At 38.2% G+C, this 25,581-nt stretch overlaps 1 protein-coding gene across 2 annotated transcripts in view; it reads left to right on the forward strand.

Moving 5' to 3' along the window:
• The window catches only part of GRB14 (growth factor receptor bound protein 14), a 124,622-nt gene that overhangs the window by 49,210 nt on the left and 49,831 nt on the right, over nt 1-25,581 (forward strand). The window contains exon 1 of one of the 2 annotated variants that reach the window (XM_068544992.1): nt 6,339-6,526. The exons of the other annotated variant lie outside the window; for it this stretch is intronic. Within the exon in view, the coding sequence (XP_068401093.1) occupies nt 6,464-6,526 (63 nt within the window). The 5' untranslated portion in view covers nt 6,339-6,463. Of the gene's footprint in view, nt 1-6,338; nt 6,527-25,581 lie in introns of those variants that run through there. 2 annotated transcript variants of the gene reach the window in all.

Genomic DNA, 25,581 nt, shown 5'->3' on the forward strand with positions numbered 1-25,581 from the left:
CTTATATTTTCTCTAAATATACTCTAAACCTAAGTTCTCTGGATCTGTCTTCACCATCTTTTCTCTTATACACAAATTCTGGCTATAATTTCTTGTGCTCTTATCAGTCTAATCCCAATGATTTCTAGCTTCTAGAGATTCTTTTAATTTATGGTATACTGAAGGTACCTTTCTTATATCCCAGCATGGCAAAAAAAAAGAAATGATTTCTTCTTTCTTAGCAAGGAAATTATCTCTTTATTTTCTTTCTCTTCCTCCTTCTTCTCCTTCTTGTCATTTTAAGGTTTTGGGGGCATGAAGAAAGTTAGGTGCTTGTTTTCTGTCTGCTTTCTTGATCCAACTATTTTTCTAAAGAGAACCTTAAAGTATATGAAATTTGAAGAGTGTAGGTAAGACATTTATCTTTTTATAGCCTATACTTTTGTTAATTATAATTTATGTTGGAAGCTCAAATACAGGGAAAAATTATAATTTTATTTATATTTGTTAATGTATTTGGCCACTTGAATCTGTATTTCTACTTCCTTGTCATCTTTGAAATCTTGACTTCCTTCTAATCTGGTAATTTCCATTTCTCTCTAAGACTCATTTAGGACTCATTTCTCTGTTTCTGTTTTCCTTCCTTCTAGTCACTTCCATAGTTTGTCTTTCACACTGAGGTAAAATTCACATCTTATCAAATATCACTACCCTTGAGGATGAGAGTCAAATTTCTGAGCGTGACATAGAATGACCATTCTTGTCTGGAAGCTCCTTCCATGTTTTTCATCTTTGTATATATTTCCATTACTTGGAATTACCTTCATTCTTGGATCTTTTGTCCACTTAGGGAACTTGTCTGCTATCTCATGGTGAAAGTAAGCTCTTTCTTTTTTATGGTTCCAGAACTTTATTTATACTCAGTTAAAGAACTTAACATATAGTTGTAGTTATTTTTAAGTGTCCATCTGCCCTCCTGTAGACAGTACAATACATTATGCCTCCTTGATAGGCAGCCATAATGCTCCTAGAAAACTATGTCAGGTGAAGAATACATAGGCACTTTTAAAATACTTGACTGAACTGTAGATTGGTTATATTTATCATGACTAAGGCTTATAAGTCATTCAGTAATTTCTTTGAAAGAGGAAACTTTCTATCAGAGTTTAAATCAGTAAGAAATCCTAGGGGACTTCCCTGGTGGGGCAGTGGTTAAGACTCCGCACTCCCAAAGCAGAGGGCCCGGGTTCAATCCCTGGTCAGGGAACTAGATCCCACATGCATGCCCCAACTAAAAGTTTGCATGCCGCAACTAAGGAGCCCTCGAGCCACAGCTAAGGAGCTCGCCTGCCGCAACTAAGACCTAGCGCAACCAAATAAATAAATAAAATAAATAAATATGAGAAAAAAGAAATCCTAGACATTTTTGACGGAAGGAAGGAACTGTCAGAGCAGAGGGGGAGAAATAGGATAGAGGAAGATCAGATCAGGCCCATCAAGTGTAAAGAATGATGCCCTGTGTATACCTAGAGAAGCAAAAGGTCTTTGAGTAATATGAGCCGATAGAACTAGAGGTACTGAGTTTGTGTCTAAAGATCTAGACTGTTTATTGCTATTAAATGCTATAACCAAATATTTTAAGATTTTTCTAAAACCGGTGTTCTTAGGACAACAGTTAAATTTAGTGTCGACACTACTGACCACTAACAGAACTATGTCAGATAGCAAAACAATATCCAAATGATCCTGTGAAGAAGACTGTGTGCTTTTGTTCAGATTAAATCATAAGGCTAGCAAGTGTGAAGATGAGAAAGGGGGCTTGTCCACCATGTAACCGGAGTGACTAGTCTTTCCACATTGATTGTGAGTGAACATGATGCCTGCTGTGTACAGAGAGCATCCTGCTAGGTATTCTGGGAGCAGCACAGGAGATGAAATCCTGGGTCCCACACTTAAGGATTATAGTCTCCTTAGGCAAACAACTGGGGCCTATGAAAGGATTTATTAGCTATCAAAGCAGTGTATTACTGTGTGCAGAGAAAGGCATGAGAAATGGAAAAGTTTAAGTCCTAAAAAAAAAAGTACAAAACAAGGAATGATATAATTTAGATGGAGGAATGACTTCTTGGAGGGGTCAATTTTGATCTGTATCTTTGGGGGAGTTAATGAATATGGAGGGGCAATGAGCTACCCCAAATGGGTAGCACAATAGCACAATATACAGGAGGAAAATGGAGGGGCAAACCAAGTTGTGTTTTGTGTAAAGCAGGAGACTGGTCGATTGGTTGGCTGAAGAAGTATTTGTAGGAATTAGTAATCAAGAAGCATTCTTGTGCCTTATAGCATTTTTTCCCCATGTATAAAGACACTTGGGGTGACAGAGTGATGGTTAAAGGGAAATTACACATGTCCCTACTTTCAGGGAGCCTACATTCTAAATGATATAAGGTGCTCACACATAGAAAACAGTAGCTGAAGCTTGACTAAACTGGTATATGATGAAGGGTAAAGAGATAGTCTGGAAAAAATAGATATGGTTTGAATCTGTAAAATGGGAACAAATGATGCCTGCTTTACGGGTTTATTAGAATAAAATGAAATACCATATGTAAAGTGCCTAACACTTGACAGGCACTCTGTGTTTGTTGTCGCTCCCTCCTTTTCTGCCTCTCAATTCTAAAGTAATATGTGCAAAAAAAAAAAGAAAGAAAAGAAAAAAAAAAAGGAGAGATGCTTGAAGGATGAGAGTTCAATGAAACTTTCAGAAGAGGTGGGACTGGTCTTGGGCCTTAAAAGATTTGTGGGTTTTAGAGAGTGAACATTATGAAAAAAGAGGTGGAACTCGAACGCGCTTCAGGGAGCTCCAAGGAGCTTTTGTTGATGTTGAGTGGGAGAAGAGGTCTGAAAGGCAGGCTTGGAACCTAGATGTCGGCTGGTGCTTATGTCGCATTCTTCTGCCCAGATTCCACCTTGTACACTGCTTTGACCAAGTGTTGACATGTTGCCATGTGTCAGCTCCTCTGATACACAGGAGTTATCAACTTTGAATTCCCCATAGCAAATAGCATAGTACTTTACACATACTAAGGCCCTCAACGCTTATTTATTAGGTGAGTTAGTAAAACAAATGCTTAGGTACATCAGAAACAAGGGTGGTATGAAGATGACATTTTATGCTAATACTACATCAAATTATATAGTACAATGTGGGAGAGAATATTGTAGAGTAGAATAGTAGAGTATCTTGGAGAGGGCCAGATGTGGTGTTCACCTTGGCTGATTGACTTATGTACCTCGCGGACTTGGATAAGTTTTTGCAATACATACTTGTATCTGAGACCATTTTTAGCCGTCTGCTCTTCTGGCCTCAGTTTCCTCATCTATTGAATAGCTAGTACCTGCTTCATAGAGTTGTCATGAGGATTCAATGAAAACTAGCTCAATGCCTGGCTCGTACTGGGTGTTCACTTAAATATTATTAATTATCATCATAATACTTATTATATATTATTTTCTGTGTTATTCTTAATTCACATTGAAACTTTGATATGCATATTTTGAGTGACAAAATTCACTCTTGTTCTATCAAAGTGTTGAGCAAAGAACAAAATCATGTACAGTGCTATTCTATAGTATTTCATTGTTGACCTTGCTATATTGTTTGCAACCCTGTTATATCAAAATTTAATTTGGAAATAATGATCTGTGACACAGTCTAAGGAGAATGCATCTTAGGCCCAGTCCTCTGCAGGAGCAGTTCACGGAGTATTTCTCATCACCTGCCTTGGGCTCTTCCAGACCGTACACAAAACTGATATCCTTGATCCTCATAGCAATCCCCAAATTGTTGGCCATAGCTTTTTATCCCCATTTAGCAGCAGCTGAAGAAATTAAGGCTCAGGTGACAAGGTTAGTGAGTGGTGCAAGCCATTTATAATAATGGTAAAAAAAAAAAAAAAGCATGGGCTAAAGTTAAATTTTGAATCAGCGTTTACAATAACTAGGAAGTGAGATAAAGCACAGTCACTAGGAACACGTGGAAAAGATCGCTGAAAAATGAGACTCTGCCTGTTATTAAGTGTGAGTGTCGTCTCATTAGTCTTTCAGCCTGCTGACTGTGAAAAGAGTATGTGAGTTTTTTTCAAAGACCTTTTTGGCAACATAGAGTCACAAAATGCCACATTTCCCTCTTCATGGTTTTCACTGAAAATTTATAAACTTCAACTTTCAAGAGTTCCAAAGAGATGACCTATCATACTTCAGCAGTTCACTGTCTGTAGAATATTTTTTAAGGACAGGTATGTTGCACTGTAGTGAATATAGAGCCTGGACATTGTTTTGACTTGAAGGATTCATTTTAGTGTTTAAAAAGCTCTATCATGTGATGTAAAACAGCATCTCTGACTCCCCATTCGCCTAGACTTCAAAACTTGCAGTCGGCTTTGAGAACCTCACTCTGTATCTCCATCAGTTATCAAGTTCTGCGTATTCTTTTCTCTTAATCACTTTTCAAAGCAAATGTCGTTTCCTCCTTGAAGCCTGCCGTGATCTCACCTCTGATGTGTAGTTTCTTCTACCTTGGTGCACCCCTGGTACTTGGCATTTAATCACAATGAGACTCAGCCCTTTACTGAACGTGATTTTTAATTTAAAAATGAGTATCTCTATTCCACTATGAGGCAGTGACCATATCTTACTCATTAGCATGTACTTATCACCTAACACACTGCCTGGCACATGGTGGGTTCTTTGCCTCATGATTTAGTGGAATGAATTGCTTTGATTATGGTGGACCCTTTCTGAGACCAGAGATAACACTTCTTTGTAATATTCAAGCCTAAATTGAGAAAAGAAGAAAGAAAAATTGTAGATGATAAACTTGAAATTATGTAGTAACCATGGGCTTTGTTATTGTGTGCCTGCCAAAAAAGTGACTCAAGGTTAAACCAAAATCTTTTCCTTCACAAATGGTGACTCCCCTCCCAGTATTAGTAGATTTTTGTTGGTAGTTTTATTTTAAAAGACCATGATAAACCTAGTAGGATAAGAATAAAATGAATGCCTACAAATTAGATCTGTCTGTGACTTTTTTATTAAGTGAATTCCCCCCCAGCTGCCATTGTGAGCGAGCTGTGTAGGTTTTGAAATTCAAAGTAGGGAACCCTAGAGTTTGTAGTGTCTCTTTTTTTCTTTTGAGGAATATGAGATCACCATGCATATAAAACACACCCAAATGAACTCTGCCCAGTAGCAGTCTAGATAATGAAATGGAAAGTTTGTATCTGAGTTGCCGAGAATCTCCCATTTTGCCCTGTTACTACGACAACCACTTTGTGATCTAGAAGTGACAGGGAGCTCCCCTCATGCTGAACGCAGCATGTCATTCTCTGTGTCCTGGTTGAAGAGCACTGAGTAGGTGCTTGTTAAGGAATCGGTCCAAAGGGATTTTATAATATGAAAACTCAGATTAGTTTTAATATTGCAATACTTCTTGTCATTTTTGTGTTTCTCTTACTCTTTATTTAGACATTATTGAAAATTTTCTCATTAACCAGAAATGGACCCTTCTCCAACCCTCGAAAATACTGGAATACAATTTTTAGTTATTGTAAGAAAAAAGGCAAAATGGTTGTTAAAATTTTGAGAATGCTTTGAGCATGATTATTTAAATGCTTTGAATTGAATGAAATATGCTCAATTACACAGATCTGTGCTTTTAAAAAACATTAGCATTTGCAATTCATATGTTGTAGTTTTATGCCCCATTTATATTTAACAGTATTATTTAGGTTGATTGTTAAGGTAATATTTAACAGGAATAGTTAAGTGTGTAGCTTCAAGGATAGCTAAAAGGTCCATAATACAGAAATTTTAGCTGTTTGGGAGACGAAGTACATAAATATATATTAAAATCCTTTTATTATGACTTGTAAAGTTTAACACTTTTGGACCAATTCTAACTTCAGGATTATTTTTTGTGCCTCATATAATATGTTTCAATCTACCCATTTATCACTTTTATGAGTAGCATAAGTAAATTTAGTGCATCTGCATATTTATACACTTTAAATAGACCAATGTAAACAGTTTCTTATCTGCCATATGTTGAAATGTTTTAGTAAAGTAAAGACATAACTGCCTAGTCAACAAAGAATGGCATTGAATTGCACTGTTTTGGAAAAAAAAAGTTAAGTGAACTAGATGGCTGTTAATCTGGTTCTTTAAATATCATAAACAAAAGTATCAGAATGTGTTTCCAAGGACAAAGGCGGAGTTTTCTGGGCTTTGATTGGTTGCTGCCTTGTCCTGTCCCACAGCCATCCTTAATTGGCTTTGGTAGATTGGAATCACATAAGCAGAGTGACATTTATTACTTTCCTAGTTGTTTCTTTGCACTGAGCCCCGAGATTCCCAAGGAGTAACTGTAAAAGATTTCTTTCATTTCGTCCATGATCTACGGGAGGGGATCGCTCTAAGAGCAGGCATGAGTTTGAGTGCAAGAAGAGTCACTCTGCCTGCAATAACGCCCATAGTTCTACAGAAAAGGGTATGTGACTTGTGCTTTTTTTTCTTTTCTTTTTCTTGCCGTTTTTTAATTTCCTGTTACTGTGTTTATTAATGTGTTGGAAACTTTCGTTACATATCCTGAGAGAGGCTATAATTCATTGAGGCTATAGGTGATTAAAGGATAGATTATTGAAATTAGACTAATTATTGAAATTAGACTATTAAAAAAAAGCTGGGCCAGAACATCTCTGTAGTAAAAAAAAAGCTCCATGTGAAAGTAGTTTGGTCTCAATTTCAGGGCATTGTGATAGAGACTGTATTGAAGATTTTTCTTTCTTTTTTTTTTTTTCCCTTCTACTGTAACTTCAGGCCTCTTTGCCTTTAGTTCAATAGGCAATCTGCTAGCTATTATGTTTTATATTTGTTTACTAAGGAGCAGATTCTTTGTTTCACTATAATTCATAATACATCCATCTTCATTGTTGAATGGACTATATAATTGTTTTACTGTTTAAAACATATGGCACCAGTTTATTTTCCTCTGGTTTTCTACCCATTTCTATTGAGTTTCTGCTTACTTGCTTAAGAAAAACTTTCCATTAAGTTCCCTTGTGAAAAGGCTTTCTGTTAATTATTAATGCAGTCAGGCCTGTGTGTGAAAATATTTTGTCTATTGGTTTTTTGTAAAGTTTATTTCTATGTCTTACTTGCCACATCGTATTTTATAAGGTAATAAATACACCATGTAATGTAGCATTTAAGTAAAGCTGAATATACTGAACTTCTCTTGTAAATACACCAAATAAGAACGGTGTATTGAAATCCTTAAAGAATCAAATCTGTTGTATAGAAAAAAAAAAAGCACCGAAACACATTTTGACACTGTGCTTTCTGAATGGTTTTGGTGACACTAGAAACTGTAATGTTTATTTCTGTACCTGACTTTTAATGGTTAACTATTAGTGTATTTCATTAAGTCAAAGGTCATGGTTTAATTTATTTGAAAATGACACATCTTACAATTAGGGTGTCTTTTAAAAGAAGTGTCTCTTTTTATTGTTTTTAATTTTTAGGTTTTTAATTTATTTTCTTATCCAGTTGACTACTTATTCACCAGGGACATTTTACTTGGCAATAAAACAGTATATGATAATTTTGCCAACATTTGTTCTTATCTTTCTTGATGTCTTTCTTTCATCTTAAGCAAATTTAATTAAAAATATTTTGCTTTGAGCTGGAGTCTTTACTTTGATTTAGACTTAGTAGTACATTAATAATGACCATATAGATTACCTGAGTCACTGGCAATGTGAAAAGGTATAATAGCACATATCAAATCTATATCCTTATGTTTGGATTCTTCTTTATCCAGTTAATACTGCAGTTTGGATTAACCAAGAAATTTTCATCATGTGGTTTTTTTGCACAACATGTTGGTGTGGTGGAAAGCATGCCACCTGGATTCTCCATTTCCTAGCTGTGTGATCTTGGGCAAGTCATTTAAACTCTCTGAGTCACTTCTTTCTCACCTATAATATAATAGTGGAGAGATTTTCATTAAATGCTCTCTTCAGTCTTATTTGTGTCTATAATTCTGTGACTCAAATAATATATTTTGAATTTTCATAATTATAATAAAGTGTTTAAACCATTTCTTATTAGAGTATAAAACATTAGAAGAAGATGCTATCATTTTCAAGGATTTGGAGCAGTTAATCTAGAGGAAATTTGTATGAGTAAAACTTAGCTAGAAAATAACATCCAGCACTGGTTGGTAAGTAGCAAAACAAGATTACTCTGCAAAGCTGTGATTATAATTGATGTTAGGTCTGAGCTGCCAATGGATACATCATTGTGATTTCTCTTGGTTCTTTTATAATAAGCTTCTAGTCAGGTTTCTATTATAATAATTAACATAAGTCAAAATTCCCTAAGCCCAAGTCCATGTTATTCCTTTCCAGTTGGTACACATATTAAATGTTCATATAATTTAGCACATCATTTGCTGAAAATACTTAATGCTATTTCTTTCTCCCGACAGTTTAATCCCCAGAGGACCCATTGTTGATAAGACTGTTCTGAAAATCTTAGTATCTCTTATTTTAGGAACTGGGTGTTTTTCTGACTAAAAAATATCCATCTGCTCTGGTTACACCATGCCTTTTTTTTCTAAGATAGGAAATTATTCCACACTTGTAATTAACTTGTTTTCTATATGCACCATAATTTAAGATGATACAAATTAATACAAGCATTTCTCAGTATTTTGGGGGCAGCTTCTCATTTTCCAAAGAACGTAGGTGCTTTTCCCACAGGTTTGGCATAGAGTTGGCACATCCTGAACGAGTGGTTCTTGCAAAATAATTTGTCAGCTGGAATCCTAATCATTTGAAAGGCTGAGGGCATTTCTGAAAATGCTTAATAGTGCTAGGGAGTAATTTTCTTATCAGCAAGTATATCTGATCTAAGTGGGCATAAGGTCTCCTGAGATTGGTTGGGAACTTGAACTTTAAACACGGCTCCTAACATGGTATGGGTCTTTTTTGTAGCACATCAAATATACTTTGATCTTTGAGGAACAGAGTAGTTCAGTGGACTCTCTATCAAGTAAATTGGAAAGAAATTTTTGACTTTTTCTAATTCTATCGGGATCCAATTTCCTTGATTCTAGTAATCAAGGTTCCAGTGAAGAAAGTTTCATCATCTCTCTCAGAAACGATCGTATCCTCATCAAGTGTTCTGAATGAGTTCTTCACCTCATAGCATTTTTCTCAAATAACTACTAGGTTATGCCTTTTTTTTTTTCAAATGAGAAGACTGAGTCTCTTGGATGTTGAGTGACTTATGCAAGGTCACCCAGAAGGTCAATGGCAAAGCTAGAAATAGAATCTAGGTCTTGTGACTTCCACTGTGTTTCTCTTATTAGATATGTGTTACCGCCTGAAATTAATATGTTAATGAAATTGCCTTATGGTGTGTATAACGGCCATTCAACTTCTAGTCTGGAATTAGCTTAGGCAAATCTTTTCATCTTCCTCTGCACCTCCACCAACTCCCATATGCTCTAGTGTAGAAAACATTTTATTCAGACAGCAATTGTAAGCAACAAAGTGTGTGTGTGTTTGTGTGTGTGTGTGTGTGTGTGTGTGTGAGAGAGAGAGAGAGAGAGAGAGAGAAAGGGAGAGAGGGAGAGAGTAAGAGAGAGAGAGATGGAAAGACAGTTTTACCCAGCGCTCTAATTGGGTTCATTACATCAAGAAACTATTTTAAGGTCCCAGAGAGTTAACAAAAACTCAAGCATTGTAAGGCTTATACTAAGTACAATATAAAATTCACATTCTTTTTATATAAAGGTTGGAAGGTCTGAAGGCCAGATGCCCGTATTCTGATTCTGTGGGTAGGAAGGTTTCTACCTCTGTCAGATTAAAATTGTTCTGCATATTGTTTCCAAGCATTTCTACATTCTTTAGCCATACTACAATTATGAGAGACTTTCATAGGCACACAAAATTCTAACGTGTCTTCCAGAATCTCAGAGAAAAAAGGAATACTTTTTGGAATATATTTTTTATAAGATTCAAATCATTTGAAAATCCAAAATTCATGAGTATAATTTGGAGCAATGCCATTTATCAAAAGATCCAATTCCCCATCTATACAAGAGAATAGTTTGTTATATTCATTTCCCTCCTCATACAATTAGAATTATTGCTGTGAATTTCTAAAAACAATTTTGTAAAGAATGAAAGAATATAGATCATCATATATCACTATTTTGCCCAGAAGCTTTTAAATACATACAAAATCAGTCCAAGCGAATGTAGCATTCGCTGTGCTTCGCGGCCTGGATGCACAGGGGTTTCCTCAGCTTCATCTGAAGCCTCCACTCCAGCACATCGTTTTTCTCCTTGTGCTCCAAACAGGGTTTGCTGTTTGTCCCTCTGTACTTCTGCACCCAGTTTTGTGCTCCATGACCTGTGGACAACTCCAGGATCCTGTTATTGTCTGTGTCCCAGCTCAGGCTGTGGTACCATCCTGAAACCTTCTGTTTCTTATTACATCCGTCTTAATGGTGTCTTGACTCGGGTGTCAACGGATGCATCTTTATTACTCATTTCTCAATGGAATAACTACTGCCATGTGACATCAATTTTGTTATTACCTTTTATGATATTTAAGTCTTATTAGCTCTCCTTAGGGTGTATCTTAAGCTTTCTGGCTTTTCATATTTGACTTTTAGTTTTTTCTATGGACCTTGTGTATGTTTTATATATCTTGCATTATTTGGTTTTCAAAATTTGTTGTATTTTGTCTTACAACTAGATTTTACATTTTGAAGGGAAAGACCCTTTAAATAAAGTGCTTTGTCAGTTACAGGCTGAATTTAATTTCATGTAACCGGACAACTCAAATGACAGCATATTAAACAGGGGAGAGATTTATTTTTCTTTCACTTTACAAGAAGAATTGGTCCCAAGCTAATGTAGCCGTCCAGCAATGTCCTCAGGCAACCAAGCTCCTTCTTGCTTTCTATTGTATCTTCCTTAGTGTGGGTCCCTTTTCCTTTTATGGAAAGATAAATGCAGATCGCTAGTCATCCGGCTCACATTCCTGGCATACAAAATGGGAAGAACCAAGGGCATACAGGCTAGTTCTGCCAGTTATTAACGTGCCACTGGGGAATAACCAGGAGCTTCTGATCATATCTTACTGGCTAGGATTGTGTCACGTGGTCTGGATCCAAGGGAAGCCAGGAAATGTGGGCCTTGACCTCCACGCACTGCCCTTCTCATCAGAATTAGGAAATGGGGAGGATGGCTTTCGGTGGGGAACTAGCTGTCTCCACTGCAAGTAACTCCAGTGTATTAGGCATGCAGAAAATGTTTGTCCCTTGGATTTTTATTATTGTCTTGCCAGGTATAGAATATAGTTATGCTTTTTTTTTTTTTTTTTAATTTACTTATTTATTTATTTTTGGCTGTGTTGGGTCTTCGTTTCTGTGCGAGGGCTTTCTCTAGTTGTGGTGAGCGGGGGCCACTCTTCATCGCGGTGCGCGGGCCTCTCACTATCGTGGCCTCTCTTGTTGGGAGCACAGGCTCCAGACGCGCAGGCTCAGCAGTTGTGGCTCACGGGCCCAGTTGCTCCGCGGCATGTGGGATCTTCCCAGACCAGGGCTCGAACCCGTGTCCGCTGCATTGGCAGGCAGACAGACTCTCAACCACTGCACCACCAGGGAAGCCCTAGTTATGCTTTTTGAACAAATGTATTCTATTGCTTGATTGGAGATTGTAGAAGGTGTAGTAAGTGGGGAGAGAGCAGATTTCCTGTGTAGGGGAGGGTAATGGAGTGCATAGATGGTGACCTGAGTTTAGATGGCTGGCTTGCTTGGAAAGTGGTTGTGAAGTGGTAGTGAGTACTGTTATTGCTGTTTACCTGGAGCTCTCATTCTCCCTAAACCTTGATCTTTCTTCTGCCCTTTTAATTTTTATACAGGGTAACATAGTTGCATATTCACCCAGGAAGGGTACCACATAGATGAATGGATTCTGTGTTTTCAAAAAATGTTTCCTTTCCCTAAAAGTGAGTTTTTACGAAGTGTGCTGTAGTGGAGATTGTTTGTGTGTTTTAGCCAGGAAACCCTGAGTTTGAGCTCAGCTCTGTCACTGATCAGTGTTGTGACTTTAGGTGTCTTCTTTTAAACCTTTCAAAAATTCAGTTTCTCTGTTTTGCGGATAATGATGCTTCCTCACAGAACAGTTGTGAGGATTAAATAGGATAAATATTTAGAAGTACTTGACACGTAGTAGAAGCTCAACAAATGTGAATTTCTTTTTTTCCCCCTCATCTGGGGAATGTCGTGTTTTACTAGTTTCATAAACAGTTTAAAATCTCCCTATTACCGTGATTTAAATTTTTTTGGAGGGGGGGCTCTATCCTATTAAGTATTGATAGTTATCCAAAAGTTTTCTTGTAGCAAATGAATCAAACAAAAAGTAGTTGTCCTTGATACAATGCAGCCAGGGAACGAAAGACAGTATGCCTCTCAAATTCTTGTTCCCTCAGCTCACTTTCTGTATACAGACTCTAATTTGAATTAAAAAAAAATTAATCCAACTACTATATGCTGATAAATATTTTTTTTTAAAATCTGGGAATGTAGATTTAAATCGAATAAGATAGGTGGTTAGATTACTTCTTTCACTCTCCTAGGGAATATCAGGCAGGGACTTCTGGCTTACATATTTGAAAGAGGTACAGTTGTACCTAGTGTTAAGACATTGTTTCAGTAGACAGAGGTGACATTACTGGAATGTGAGCTATATGATGGTAGGGGCTGTGTCATCTTTGATCATCATTAGACTCAAGTGCCCAGCACAGGGAATGTACAAAGTTGGGATATAATTACTATTCATTGAATAAACACAATTTTTGAAAAAACAAAATTGGGCTTTTTTGATACTGACCTGTCATTGGCATTTCCATCTCTGCATTTGTGTCTCTGTGGCATTCATTTCCTTTTTCCTGGATTGCATACCTTGTGGTAAGAAGCTGTGCACTCAGGGCCCACCTCAGCTGGTCCACCTTGCTTTTTCATGAGCTCTGTCTCCGGCCCCTCTCTCCCTCCCAGCTTGTTCCTGTGAGCAATTTTGAGTACTCCCTGCCCTCCACACCAGTAGAAATAAAAACAGCTATACTGTGTTCAACGCTGATTACACTCTCTTTAATCCTCATAAGAACCCTACAAGATTGGTGGACAAACCCAGGCTGGGATGAGAAAAGTGAGCCCTGGAGAAGTTAAGTATCTTACCCAAAGCACAGTGCTAATGAATGACAAGTCAGGACTGAGCCCGGGTGGGCCCCGCCTGGCACAGGGGCTGCCTGTCAGAATTGATGGGCACACACGTGCTGCAGAGCTGCGTGCCATTGCGCAGCTGCAATGCCCTTGCCTTTCACCTATAGTCTACTCATCAGACAAATCTCACCTTTTTTTTTTTTTTTTTTTTTTACCAGTCTGTCTGTTGCCTTCCTAGCTATTTTTCCCTCGTTGTACACTCCAGTCTTACCTCAAAGATATAGTGAGTAAACCATATGTCAGAGTTCCTTGGAGCTCAATAGGAATCTCTTGGGACTTACTAATTTTGCTTTAAAAAATTTATAATAATAGTCACTATTATGAATTGAGTGCTATCAGTTTGCCATCATTTTGCCCATTTTACAGGATGAGGAATCTGAGACTCATCATTGATAAGCTAATGGTGTAGGATCTGATCCCAGAGCAGATTCTGGAGTGTACCATCGCCACAAGCACCTGGACTGAACCTCCATGAGAATGAGGGCCATGCCTCATATTAGTTTGCAAACTACAGTGTCTGGTCCACGTTTGGCAATGAAGGCAGATTAAAAATAGCTGGGCTGATTAACAGTCTAAGACTCTTGCTTGGGGGGAGCAGTCTTACGGCTGGCTCTCCTGGCTGTACCCCAGCACCCTAAGCCAAATCTAGAAAATAAGAATCTCTTTTGTCAGAAAAAAAGAAGTAAGACTTTTGGTTATTTCAGATATTTTGGGTATTAAACCCTCTGAAAGATAAAGATTTTCTACCCCTGTATGATATTAAAAATGCTTTCTCTTAAGACAGTTTCAAAAGAGCAATTAAAAAACCATTTTGGCTAAACAGCATTGTCCTATATTCTTGATAGCCTCCTAATTGGGCCTGCATATTTGGGCATATACATTCAGTTGTATTTGTGAAATATCAGGAATATTATTTTATAGTTTCAGAAGTGAAATTAGTTTGGGTGGTTCTATCAGGATTTGAAGAAAAATTTTGACATCACCATTCTAAATGCCAAGGAGGATCTCTAGCTTGAGTTGCAGGAAAGGGGACTTTATATTATATACCACCTGAAGTGACTATATATATACCACCCCAACCCATCCCCAACCCTTCTTATTAAAGATGTAGACATAATTAATCTTAAAAATTCAAATAGTCAAGAATGTTTAAAAATAGATTTAAATTTTTTAGAAGCTTGCAACTATTTTAAGCAGTACCTCTATAGGGTTAACAATGTTAAAGTTGTAATTTTCAAAGCATTGTTTTCTTTCTCTATTTGCACCGAGAAATAAAGACTCCCTCTGCTGGCTGTTTCTGTATATGCAATTTTTCTGGCAAGTTGTGCTAAAAAAAGGGAAACACAAAGAATAACCTTTTTTGACATTCAAAAAGCTGGGTGCTTTGGGACATACATGCAACTTTATATTTGGGTTTTTAGTTATCTAATGCTTTTATGCAAGATGTTGTGTCGAAGCAGCAGCTCAAAGCAGCATGAAAATTAGGTAAGCAGAGTGGAAAAGAACAGGATCAGGTAGGAGCCCAGAGATGGGGTTCCCTGGCTGGTTCTGCCAGTGACCAGCTGGAGATCCCCTGGTAAGTCAGATCCTCTTCAGTCTCAGCTTCTTCACTTGTAGAATGAGAAGATTTCAGGAGATGTTTTCTAAGAGTCCTAACCTTTAGTATTTTACGATTCTAACAGTATTGATTCCATTTCTTTTACGGGAATATACATGTTTTACACTGATACACATGCTTTGCACTGATATAAAATAAATATTTAGAAAAGTGAGGGAAAGGTAAAATTACAAAAATGGATATAAATCGGTTATTCCTAGTGCTATCACAGTACGGGAATGCTAGATCTAGAAAGTGATAGTTTGCATGGTAAGTTCATAAAATAATACCCCCCAGATGTACCAGAAAGACTGAATATAGCATATTTCATTGATTCTATGGCACCTTAAATTACAAGAAGCATCATTATCTTATATGCTTCCAATTAAATTATGACATACCATTGATGGTAAGTTACATCTAAGTTACAGAGAAGTTAAATGTGAGAAGATGTGCTTTTAAAAATCAGTGAAACAAGGTAGTTCCTAAAAGTGCTTCAGTTGATGCCAGACAGCTCAAGAATTAACAGTAAAAAGCCTGATGTGTCCTGGACTCTGATAAATGTTCTCTTTCCTCTCCTCGTGTTTTCCCCTCTCTTCTAAACACTTCTCCCTTCACCACTCCCCAACTTGTCCTTCTTTCTCACTGTGTGAAACAGTTATTAACTTTTTCACTTAGGCATGTCTTATGGTTATTCTGGGAACAAACGACTGCTGAAAAACTGAAATGAGATACTGGAATAACATTGTGTCCAACATAAGCATGACCAGTGGTTTTCTGCTTTGAATATGAATAAGCATTAGCACTTGTGAAGGGTTTTTTTTTTTTTTAAACTTCAAAGGTGAATTAGTCAGCACTGGCATCTTCACAGGAATTACATGAGTTTTAAAAACACTGAGGCTTCAGAGAACGCTCCTTTGATGAAGTCACTGGAAATGTTAGAGTGGGATTTGTGATTTGACCCTCTTTATTATTCGTATTGGATTTAGGTCCTAAAATAACATGAATATATACATATGTATATGTGTGCGTCCATGGTTTGGGATATTTTTAGGCTTAGTTTTTAATGTTTGCTTTCTTTTATAATGAAGTTAGAGCTGTTTCTTTTGCCTTTTTTTTTTTTTTTTTTACCATGTAAGAGCACACTGAAAGCGCTTCTGATTTCTTGCTTTATAAAATTGAACACCCGCTTGAGTTAGGATCTTTCTTGCTATCCTCCAGGGAGAAAGAAAGCCCAAGGAAGGCGCAGGCTGCCCGGCTCTTGGCCTGAGAAGCAGAGATGGTCAAGAACAGAGTAGAGCACAGGGGCTTCAAGGAGGCTTTCTGGGCCCCCCTTTGCCTGCAGACTGGCTTTCTTCTCTTGGTTGGAAGCCTAGACGTGGCATGATTTGGCAGTGTCATTGAGCCAGACAGTCAGGTGGGACAGTGCTAAATCCCCTGCCGTGCCAGGTTTGGGGCATTTCCAGTAGCAAGGCCACTCTGGGCCTCGTGGGCCTGATGCTGGATGGGAAATGAATTCATACAGCATAAAGCTTCATCTTTGCATTTTGAATTCATGCAGAACTTGCAGAAGATCTGTATGGATCCCCAGCCTCACAGGTCCTTTAACTCTGAATTAGTTAATCTCTTTATCCCCGCATGCCCTCTAATGTTCCTGCTGAAATGTAAAGACCTACAAATGTGTACAAGTTCAGAGTTTTCACAGAGGTGGTGTGGGGATGATTCATCTTGTGACCTTGAGGATTGTGGAAAGAGCCTGGATCCGTGGTCACTTGATGGAACTGCCTCACCAGACCCTGAGCTATCCGCCTCTGGTTTCAAATATGAGAAAAAAACCCAAACCTTTAATTGGATTAATAAGCCATTGTTGGGTAGATTTTTCTATTACTTAGAGCTGAACTTGTTCCTAAATGATTAGCTCACCATGTAGTTATTTATCATTATTCTCTTATCACTTTATAATCTTATTCTGGTAAAACTGTCTTTTTAAAATTTAATTCTTTATTTCCAACCATTGAAAAAAGCTACTTTATAATTTGTGTATCTTAAAAAGGATCCCCTCTTGGGGTGGCCTCCTTGCTCGTTTGCACTGATGGAAACCAGTGTCTAGCAGTGCTGGGCAAAGACGCTTCTTCCACAGACCTTCCAGCACCTGTGCACCTGTGCTTCCTCACCTCTTCCTCATAACTCAGTCCCTCTGATCTCAGGAGAGTGGTCTGTGTGCTGTTCCATGTGTATTTTTTGCCTCTTCAGTCCTCAGTATTTTTGCTCATGATACTTGTTCCATGCAGCTGTTCTTTTTTTTTTTTTTTTTGAATTCTCAGAGTCCCAGACTTAAAATGGGCCAGAGAGGTCACCTTATCTACCTTTGTTCAGTCCGTAGATTTCTTGAAAACTTGCCTACGTTTTCTCTTTGGTCCCGTGTGTGTCCTTTCTTCCCTAGAGGTTTTTCAACCCTGTGAGGTTTCCAAGCTACTGTTTTGGAATCCCTAATATTGTCTCCTATAGGGCCATTCATGATGGTGTCAGTCGTCCCTAAAGGGATATTTACACTGTGCCAGGCCCCATGCTGACTGCTGGGGACACAAATGGGAAGCACATATTGACATTATTCCTGGTGTCATGCAGCATGCTGAGTAGTAGAAGCTTATGGATAATAATTATGTAGTTGCACATATGCATACGTGAAACAAAGGGCCTGGACCTAAACTGGGAGTAGCATTGAAAACTCCCCCACAGAATGAATGGTTTACCTGAGGGATAAGAAGTAGGAGGTGGGTGGACAGTATTCTAGGCAGCAGTAGTAGGTGCAAAGGCCCTGTGTCAGGAAGGAGCATAGCTATTTCAAGAAACTGAGAAAATATATGGTCAGAGTTAGAGAATAAGGAAAGGATTATAGGGAATAAAGTTGAAAGGGGGGGCTTCCCTGGTGGCGCAGTGGTTGAGAATCTGCCTGCTAACGCAGGGGACACGGGTTCGAGCCCTGGTCTGGGAAGATCCCACATGCCGTGGAGCAGCTGGGCCCATGAGCCACAATTACTGAGCCTGCGCGTCTGGAGCCTGTGCTCCGCGACAAGAGAGTCCGTGATAATGAGAGGCCCGCACACCGCAATGAAGAGTGGCCCCCACTTGCCGCAACTAGAGAAAGCCCTCGCACAGAAACGAAGACCCAACACAGCCATAAATAAATAAATAAATAAATAAATTAAAAAAAAGAGCATTTCTGCTAAAAAAAAGAAAAAAAAGTTGAAAGGGGCCACATGGATATGAAATGGACCTGTTTATGTCAATCAATTCCTGTAATTCTGATATTGGTGACAATATCTATTTTGAGTTAATGAACATGTACTGCTAATGCTCAAATAAAGTATGTAGTTGAATATCTCTTTCAATGGAGACAATTTGACTCCCTACGACCTGATTTCTCTAAACTATGTACTGTTTTGCTCTTAATAAATATTTGACAGCTAACAAAATAATGAAGGATAGCAATATGGAAGCAACAGCTTTTCTTGGGCTGTTAGGATCTTTGGGAACAGTCTTTGTTTTTAAATATAACATTTTGTTAGAGGTTTGGAATAAGTAATAATGAATATATTATTTGCCATTTCCCTTCAAGGGAACATATTGAGTTGCTTAATTCAAAACATCTAAGACTGTCTCCTCTTATCTTAGGAGACTACATTCCTTATTTAGAAGAACATAAAAATCCAGGGCTGCTCTGACCTCTATATAAAAATATTTCACTGATTTAGGTACATTGCCTATCTGTTAAAAATAATGGAGAAAAAAATCTGAAACATCAAAAGATAGCTTTATAATCTTACTGTACTTGGATGATAAAATTTTAAAGAGTGGTAGAAATAAGCTTTACTTTGGGACCTGGTTGAAATCAAATTTCTATGGGCCTTGTTTCTTATTTTCTATTAATTATATATAAACAACATATATAATTAATAGATATAATAAATGCATTTATTTTTCTGTTGAAAAGTTATGTACTTCTCATTGTGGTAAGATCTTGGTATTTAAATAATGGTGTTTAAATTATTTTAAATTAAATATTAATTAATAAGAATTAATATTTAATTAAATATTAAATGTGATATTTAAATGTAGTTAATCTAAAAATCAAATTTAAATTCTCCCCAAATAGAAACTTTGACACCGAAGATAACCATGCCCAACCGTCTTTTTCCTTCTCTTTTGCTCTTCCTTTCTTCTTTTTCTAAAAAGAAGTCTCTCACTTCATCCTATGGATTCTTGCTCATATAGTTATGCTTAATCGGTGCTCGTTTTTTTACCTGCTGAATAATTATCCCATTTTGCCTCCTTTCTTCTCTGAATAAACAAAGGATAAGCGATTAAGTAGCTAGTTACTTACCAATGGGTCCAATGCCCCTTTCTGCTCTGTGGCATTGCCAAATGACCAGATGACAACCCTGGGTTTTTTTTCACATATTCTAGGATGAACCCAGTTTGGAAAGGAATGAGGCATCCCATTCCATCACTTTCTTGGGTCTGCAGGAAGGAGGAGAAAGGCTGACCGTTTAGCCTCTGCCCAGTGCTTTCCTGAAGCTTTCCACATAATCTGTTCTGAGAATCAGAATTTCCGGGGATTATAGCAGATGAATACTATGTGTGCTTTGGGGAGAAAGCAATACATATTGAATTGATTTTCAAATTCAAGCTCTGTGTTTTCAGAAATGGCCTTTGTCTTATATTTTAAATAGTTCATCTCTTTTAGTCCCTTGGCTTTAGGGGCCTCAAACTTCTTTTCTGAAAAGTTAACCATTTCTTGCTCTGTGTGTTTCAACATTGTTGTGTCTACTGCTTTCAAAATGAGTTATGTTAATTTTTTAATCTCTTGCCTCCACTTACTTTTTATGGAGGGCAGCCTAAGGGAGTTGAGGTATAAAGTATATAAACTGCCTTGATAAGGATGTCAGCCAAAACAGAGATCTGCTCCACCCACATTCCAGCATATTCTCTGCAGGGGCTACTACTGTGTCTTTATATTACATTTTCATTGCTAGATGCCATATGCTCCCGGCACAGTTTTTGAAGCTGTAAACCGCTCTAAAGGCCAAGGTTGCTCTGATTGTCAGGATTACAGTGACACTGAGGGCTTCCTCAACACAGCCTGTGTGTACACTGTTGGCTGTCCTTGGGAGCTCTCTCTGTTCCTGCTGGTGGGATGTTATAGACAGATCTTATCAATGCATGTCTTTCTTGCTAATCAAGTGTGTCTGCTCATTGATGAGACAAAGAAAGTTCCTATTCTTCTTTAGGGTCCAGGCAGGATTTCTTCCTGCTGGCATACAATTGCAAATGATCTCGTGGATCAATTGATATGAATTCTTCTTACCCTAGTTTTTACTTTATATAGCAAGGTGGTGATTTGGGCCACTGAACTGGGAATTTATAATATCCCTTTATTAAATAGCATGATTATATGACCTTCAGATCTCTTTTTACCTTTCAGTATGTAGAGGAAACAGGATACCACTATTTTACTCTAATGATTCTTTTTTTTTTTAATAAGATTAACGAATTATTTATTTATTTCTTTATTTTTGGCTGTGTTGGGTCTTCGTTTCTGTGCGAGGGCTTTCTCCAGTTGCGGCAAGCGGGGGCCACTCTTCATCGCGATGCGCGGGCCTCTCACCATCGCGGCCTCTCTTGTTGCGGAGCACAGGCTCCAGACGCGCAGGCTCAGTAGTTGTGGCTCACGGGCCTAGTTGCTCCGCGGCATGTGGGATCTTCCCAGACCAGGGCTCGAACCCGTGTCCCCTGCATTAGCAGGCAGATTCTCAACCACTGCGCCACCAGGGAAGCCCCTACTCTAATGATTCTTAAGAGCAGCCCTGCCATTTGGTTTTTACATGATCACAAAAGTTTGTACCTTAGTTTTAATCCGTACTAGTCTTCTATCAATATCTTTACTTATGACTTGACTTTTTTTCTTAAACAGGAAGGTTTAGTATAGTAATATTTTTGGCATATTCAACTCTACTAGAGAGTTAAGGCTTAGATTATCTTTCCCTTTTTCATATATTTCAAGGAGAAATAAATAGAAATAAAAATGAGATTTTTTAACAAAGGCTCCCCATCAGTAGTGTAAGGAATTTTTCATAAGTACTGAATAAATCTGAGAGATGACAGGGACTTACTGCTGTGGAAGATCAACCAAAATAAATTTTTATCGTTCGTAGATGAATGTGTATTTTGGACAAATGTCAGCATTAAATGAGATTATTTTTTTAAGAAGAAGAGTTTGAAATGGAGCTCAAACAAAAGTAGTGTTTTTCTCCTAACAGGTGTTATTAATTTAAAAAATGAGTACATGCACTTATTCCAGAAATTTAAGTTAGCCTCGGCCTTCTAAATTTATGTGTCTCAGTTCTTGGCAACTTATTTCTTTCAAATTTGCAGCAAAATCAACTGAAGAGATTAATGGCATTTCTAATTGGTTAGGTATCTTTTTCATTTTCCCCAACTTTACCTCTTGCTCTATTCTTGCCCTCTTCTTGAATTTGCCTTAGACTTCAGAATGTCTCCAGATTTTCATTTGTTAATTCCTCTGATATAAAAATTAGAGCATGAAAAATAAGAGGCATGCTTCTGGTACCCCAGGTGATGGGCATTTATTGTAAGAAAGCGTGGGGTAGTCAGGAAGTCTTGGGAACCTGTCCCATGGCCACCAGGTCATTCCCAACCCCCTGTTTCCTGGCATGGAATGAGCAGTGGCCCCTGAGGGCCCTGAAATGGCAGCTCATCATTGCTCTGCATGAAGGAGCAGCCCCAGGGTCGGATCTTCTTTTCCTCTCAGGACTGGTTGTCTTCATGTTGCTTTTGGCAAGAGCACCCACCAGTGTTTGACCCAATCAGTGTTAGCCACAGCAGCATGGTGGACGGCATTTCTTAGCGTCTCAGCAATTGCCTGGCACTGAGATTTGTCTGAAGGCACTGAAGGCACAAACTTAAAAACAATAGCCTACCCAGATGCAATCATGGGAAACACTGATATTCCAAAGAGATCTTGGGATCTTCATGAACCACATGTGTTAACCAAAAAATGAAGGAATTGAAGTGAGAGCTCAGACACCTGCACCTGATTTTGGCAGTGTATTTTCATAGCCTTTTTCATATGACTTCACAGCTGCCTCAATGACTTCAAAACTCAGAACTGCCTGCTAATGGCAATATTAAGTCAATTCTTACCTAGGATTATTTATAAGAAAAATTGTATATCTGTTGCTCTTTGAGAAGCATTTTAATTTCCTGAGCATTAAAATTTAATCAATCATATACTTTGTGACAGAAGAGATTTTTAAATTAAAATTTACAAATATGTATTGAGTACCTGTTATGTGCAAAACATTTTGGTAGGCTTTGCAGGGGTACAAAGTTCATTTGTTCCAAAGATCTTTATTAAGCCATACATTGGATTGGGCTAGGTCCCTGGGATATCATGTCAAATGGTGAGTAAATGTAGATTTTCCTCAAAGGAGCTTACTAGTGCAGTTGAGGAGAAAGATATTCAAGTAGAACATTACAAAGTAAGAGCTCTAAGAGGGGCACATTATAAAGCCATGGGCAGTCAGGGGAGACTTTCTGGAGGAGGTGCTGTGGGAACTGGGGCCAAATGATAAGTAGGAATTTGCCAAATAATGCATGTTGTTGGTGGCTGGGGCAAAGATTTCAGGTAGAGGATACCTCTTGAGCAAATAGAAAGAAGAGGTTGCAAATGTTTATCATATTTGGCTAAGGTCAGAGTGACCTGTTCCATAGGCTGATTTGCTGGGGAGTGTGCATGCTGTGTGCGTGCTGAAGGGTTTGGGCTTTATTCCATGGGGCCCCACTTCCCTGGTTCTCTATCTCACTTTATCTTTCAGACTTTCTTGCCTCTAACTCACCATTAAATATTGCAATTTCTCAGGGTTCAGCCCTAGATTCTTTTTTTTCTCATGCTTCTTCCTTTTCTCCCTTGTCAGATATATCCATATCCACAAGTTTACCACCTATAAGCTCAATGATTCTTACGTCAATTCTGAACTTAGGATCGTACATCCCTGTTACTGCTGTCATGCTTACCACTTCATCTCCCTCAGGACCATGCTTCCTGTTTGCTGCTCCTGCCGTCCCTGACTCCTCTTAATCCTTAGAATCTGCCAAGTTTCTTCTTGCCCCACGGACTTTGCATGGCTTCGCTTCCCTTAGCTTGAAATGCTCTTACCCTCTCTTTGCCTAGCTACTGCCCACTCCTTCTTCAGGTCTTGGCCTGAATATCACTTTTTCATGATATCTTTCAGGTCTCTCCTAACCCCCATTATATGATGTAGTAACATACTGAATTTTTATGTCCTACTTTGTGACTATTGTTTTTAATACTGCTTTCCCCACTATGCTTTAGCTCTCTGAGGGCAACAACCAACTCTATGACAGCCTTATATATATATATGTATGTGTGTATATATATATATATATATATATATATATATATATACATATATATATATTTTTTAAAGGGAACTTTATTTTTATTTATTATTTATTTATTTTTGGCTGCGTTGGGTCTTCGTTGCTGCGAGTGGGCTTTCTTTAGTTGAGGCGAGCGGGGGCTACTCTTAGTTGCAGTGCGCGGGCTTCTCATTGCGGTGGCTTCTCTTGTTGCGGAGCACAGGCCCTAGGCACGCGGGCTTCAGTAGTTGTGGCACGTAGGCTCAGCAGTTGTGGCTTGTGGGCTGTAGAGCACAGGCTCTGTAGTTGTGGCGCACGGGCTTAGTTGCTCCGCGGCATGTGGGATCTTCCCAGACTAGGGCTCGAACCCGTGTCCCCTGCATTGGCAGGCGGATTCTTAACCATTGCACCACCAGGGAAGCCCAATGACAGCCTTATACTAAAACACTTAGCAAAGGATGTACGCTTTGCATGGGATCTTAATAAACACAATGAGCTGCTTGAGTTAGGACAACGAGGAGCCATTGAAGAATTTTAGAAGAATGACCTCATATGATTGGCTATTAGAAAGTTTATTCCCCTAGCAGTATGGAGAAAGAGTTGGAGAAGGTCTTTGGCTAGAACAAGAGATATAAGTAGGTGGATATTACCACTAGAAACTTACAGCCTCATGGCACACATATGATTAAAAAACACAATTCAAGTATTCCTTGGTCCAGGGGCCCAATGATATTCTCAGGGCCCTTTTCATCTCTTGGCATGGTTTACTCCATGTGGGCCCCATTTTCCCACAGTCTTTCTCTTCATTAACAGTAGCAGCTTCATCCTACACCTACCCAGTGGAAAAGAGGGCTCAGTTTATGGTTATGTGAACAGATGTCTAGATTGGCCCTGACTGACTCTGATTAGGTCATGTGCCCATCTCTGAAATAGTCACTGTTGCCAGAGGGATTCTGGGTGTTGATTGATCAATCTGGATAACATGTGTGTGGAGCTGAGGCAGTCATGCACTGGTAAACTGGCTATAAAAATAATTTTTTTTTAGAAAAGGCCTTATTTGTAGCATTTGCCAGTTTCTTTTGTGTACTCCCACCATGGCTGATTTCAAGATGCCTGGCTTGCAGAGTTCCTGAATGTTTAACAGTCACCCCTTGCAAGCCAGTTCCAGCAGCTCCACTATACCATCACTGAGCTGAAAGTAGAGCTGCCAGAATCACAAAGACTAATGGTGAGAGAGGGAGTGGGTCTCTAAAAGACAGTCAGAATGCTCTTAGAAGAGGGGTAGGTGCCTGGTAGCCAGTCCAACAAATAAGCCTGCACTCTACTGCGTAACTTATACTTTGGTGTCGTGATCTTATTTTACTTAGGAATTTTTTTTAAAGTTCTTATATTATTTCCTTGAATAACATTTTTAAGTACCTTATAATATTCCATTTTGTGAAAGTACTATAGTTTACCATTCTTTTGTTGTTGTATATTTAGGTTGATAGAATTATACATAATGCTTTGCTGGATAAGTCTATGCCTAAAGCTATTTTCCACATTTAGGACAGATTTATTGAGATAGTTTGCCTAAGTGAAATTACTGAGTCAAAGGAATGGACCTTTTAATGCTTTTGATAAATACTTTCCAACAGGTGTACAAAATAGTTTTACCAATTTATATCACTCCTGTCATTGTAAGAGAGCAACTATTTCATTCCACTTCATTCCACTGTCATTACACATAATTAGAAAAATAATCGATAGAGAATTGGTACATCATTTTAATTTTCATTTGTTTGAATTACTGAAAATGTTTAAATGTCTATATTTTTATAAGGTGTATTTCTTATATTGAATTTTCTTACAACTTCCTACTTCTGTGTGTGTTGATCTTACTATACTATTTTTCATAGGTATTTAGCTTATTATAATTATTTTAATTTATATATGACATACCACAGTTAGTAGTGGAAATTCTAGCACATAGCACAACTTGGTAAATGTTGAGGGGAGTGTTGTATATGAAACTCTCTACCTCGGTATGATTTGGGGTGACATTAGCTGCTGTAATAGATAAATAAAAAATCACAGTGAGTTAACAGACTAAAAGTTTATTTCTTGCTCACGTCAAAGTTACATGTGGGCATTCCTAGTTGGGCACCTTCCATGTGGTCATTCAGAGACAAAGCCTCCTTCT

The sequence above is a fragment of the Eschrichtius robustus genome, chromosome 5, assembly GCF_028021215.1.
Source record: "Eschrichtius robustus isolate mEscRob2 chromosome 5, mEscRob2.pri, whole genome shotgun sequence".
NCBI lineage: Eukaryota > Metazoa > Chordata > Mammalia > Artiodactyla > Eschrichtiidae > Eschrichtius > Eschrichtius robustus.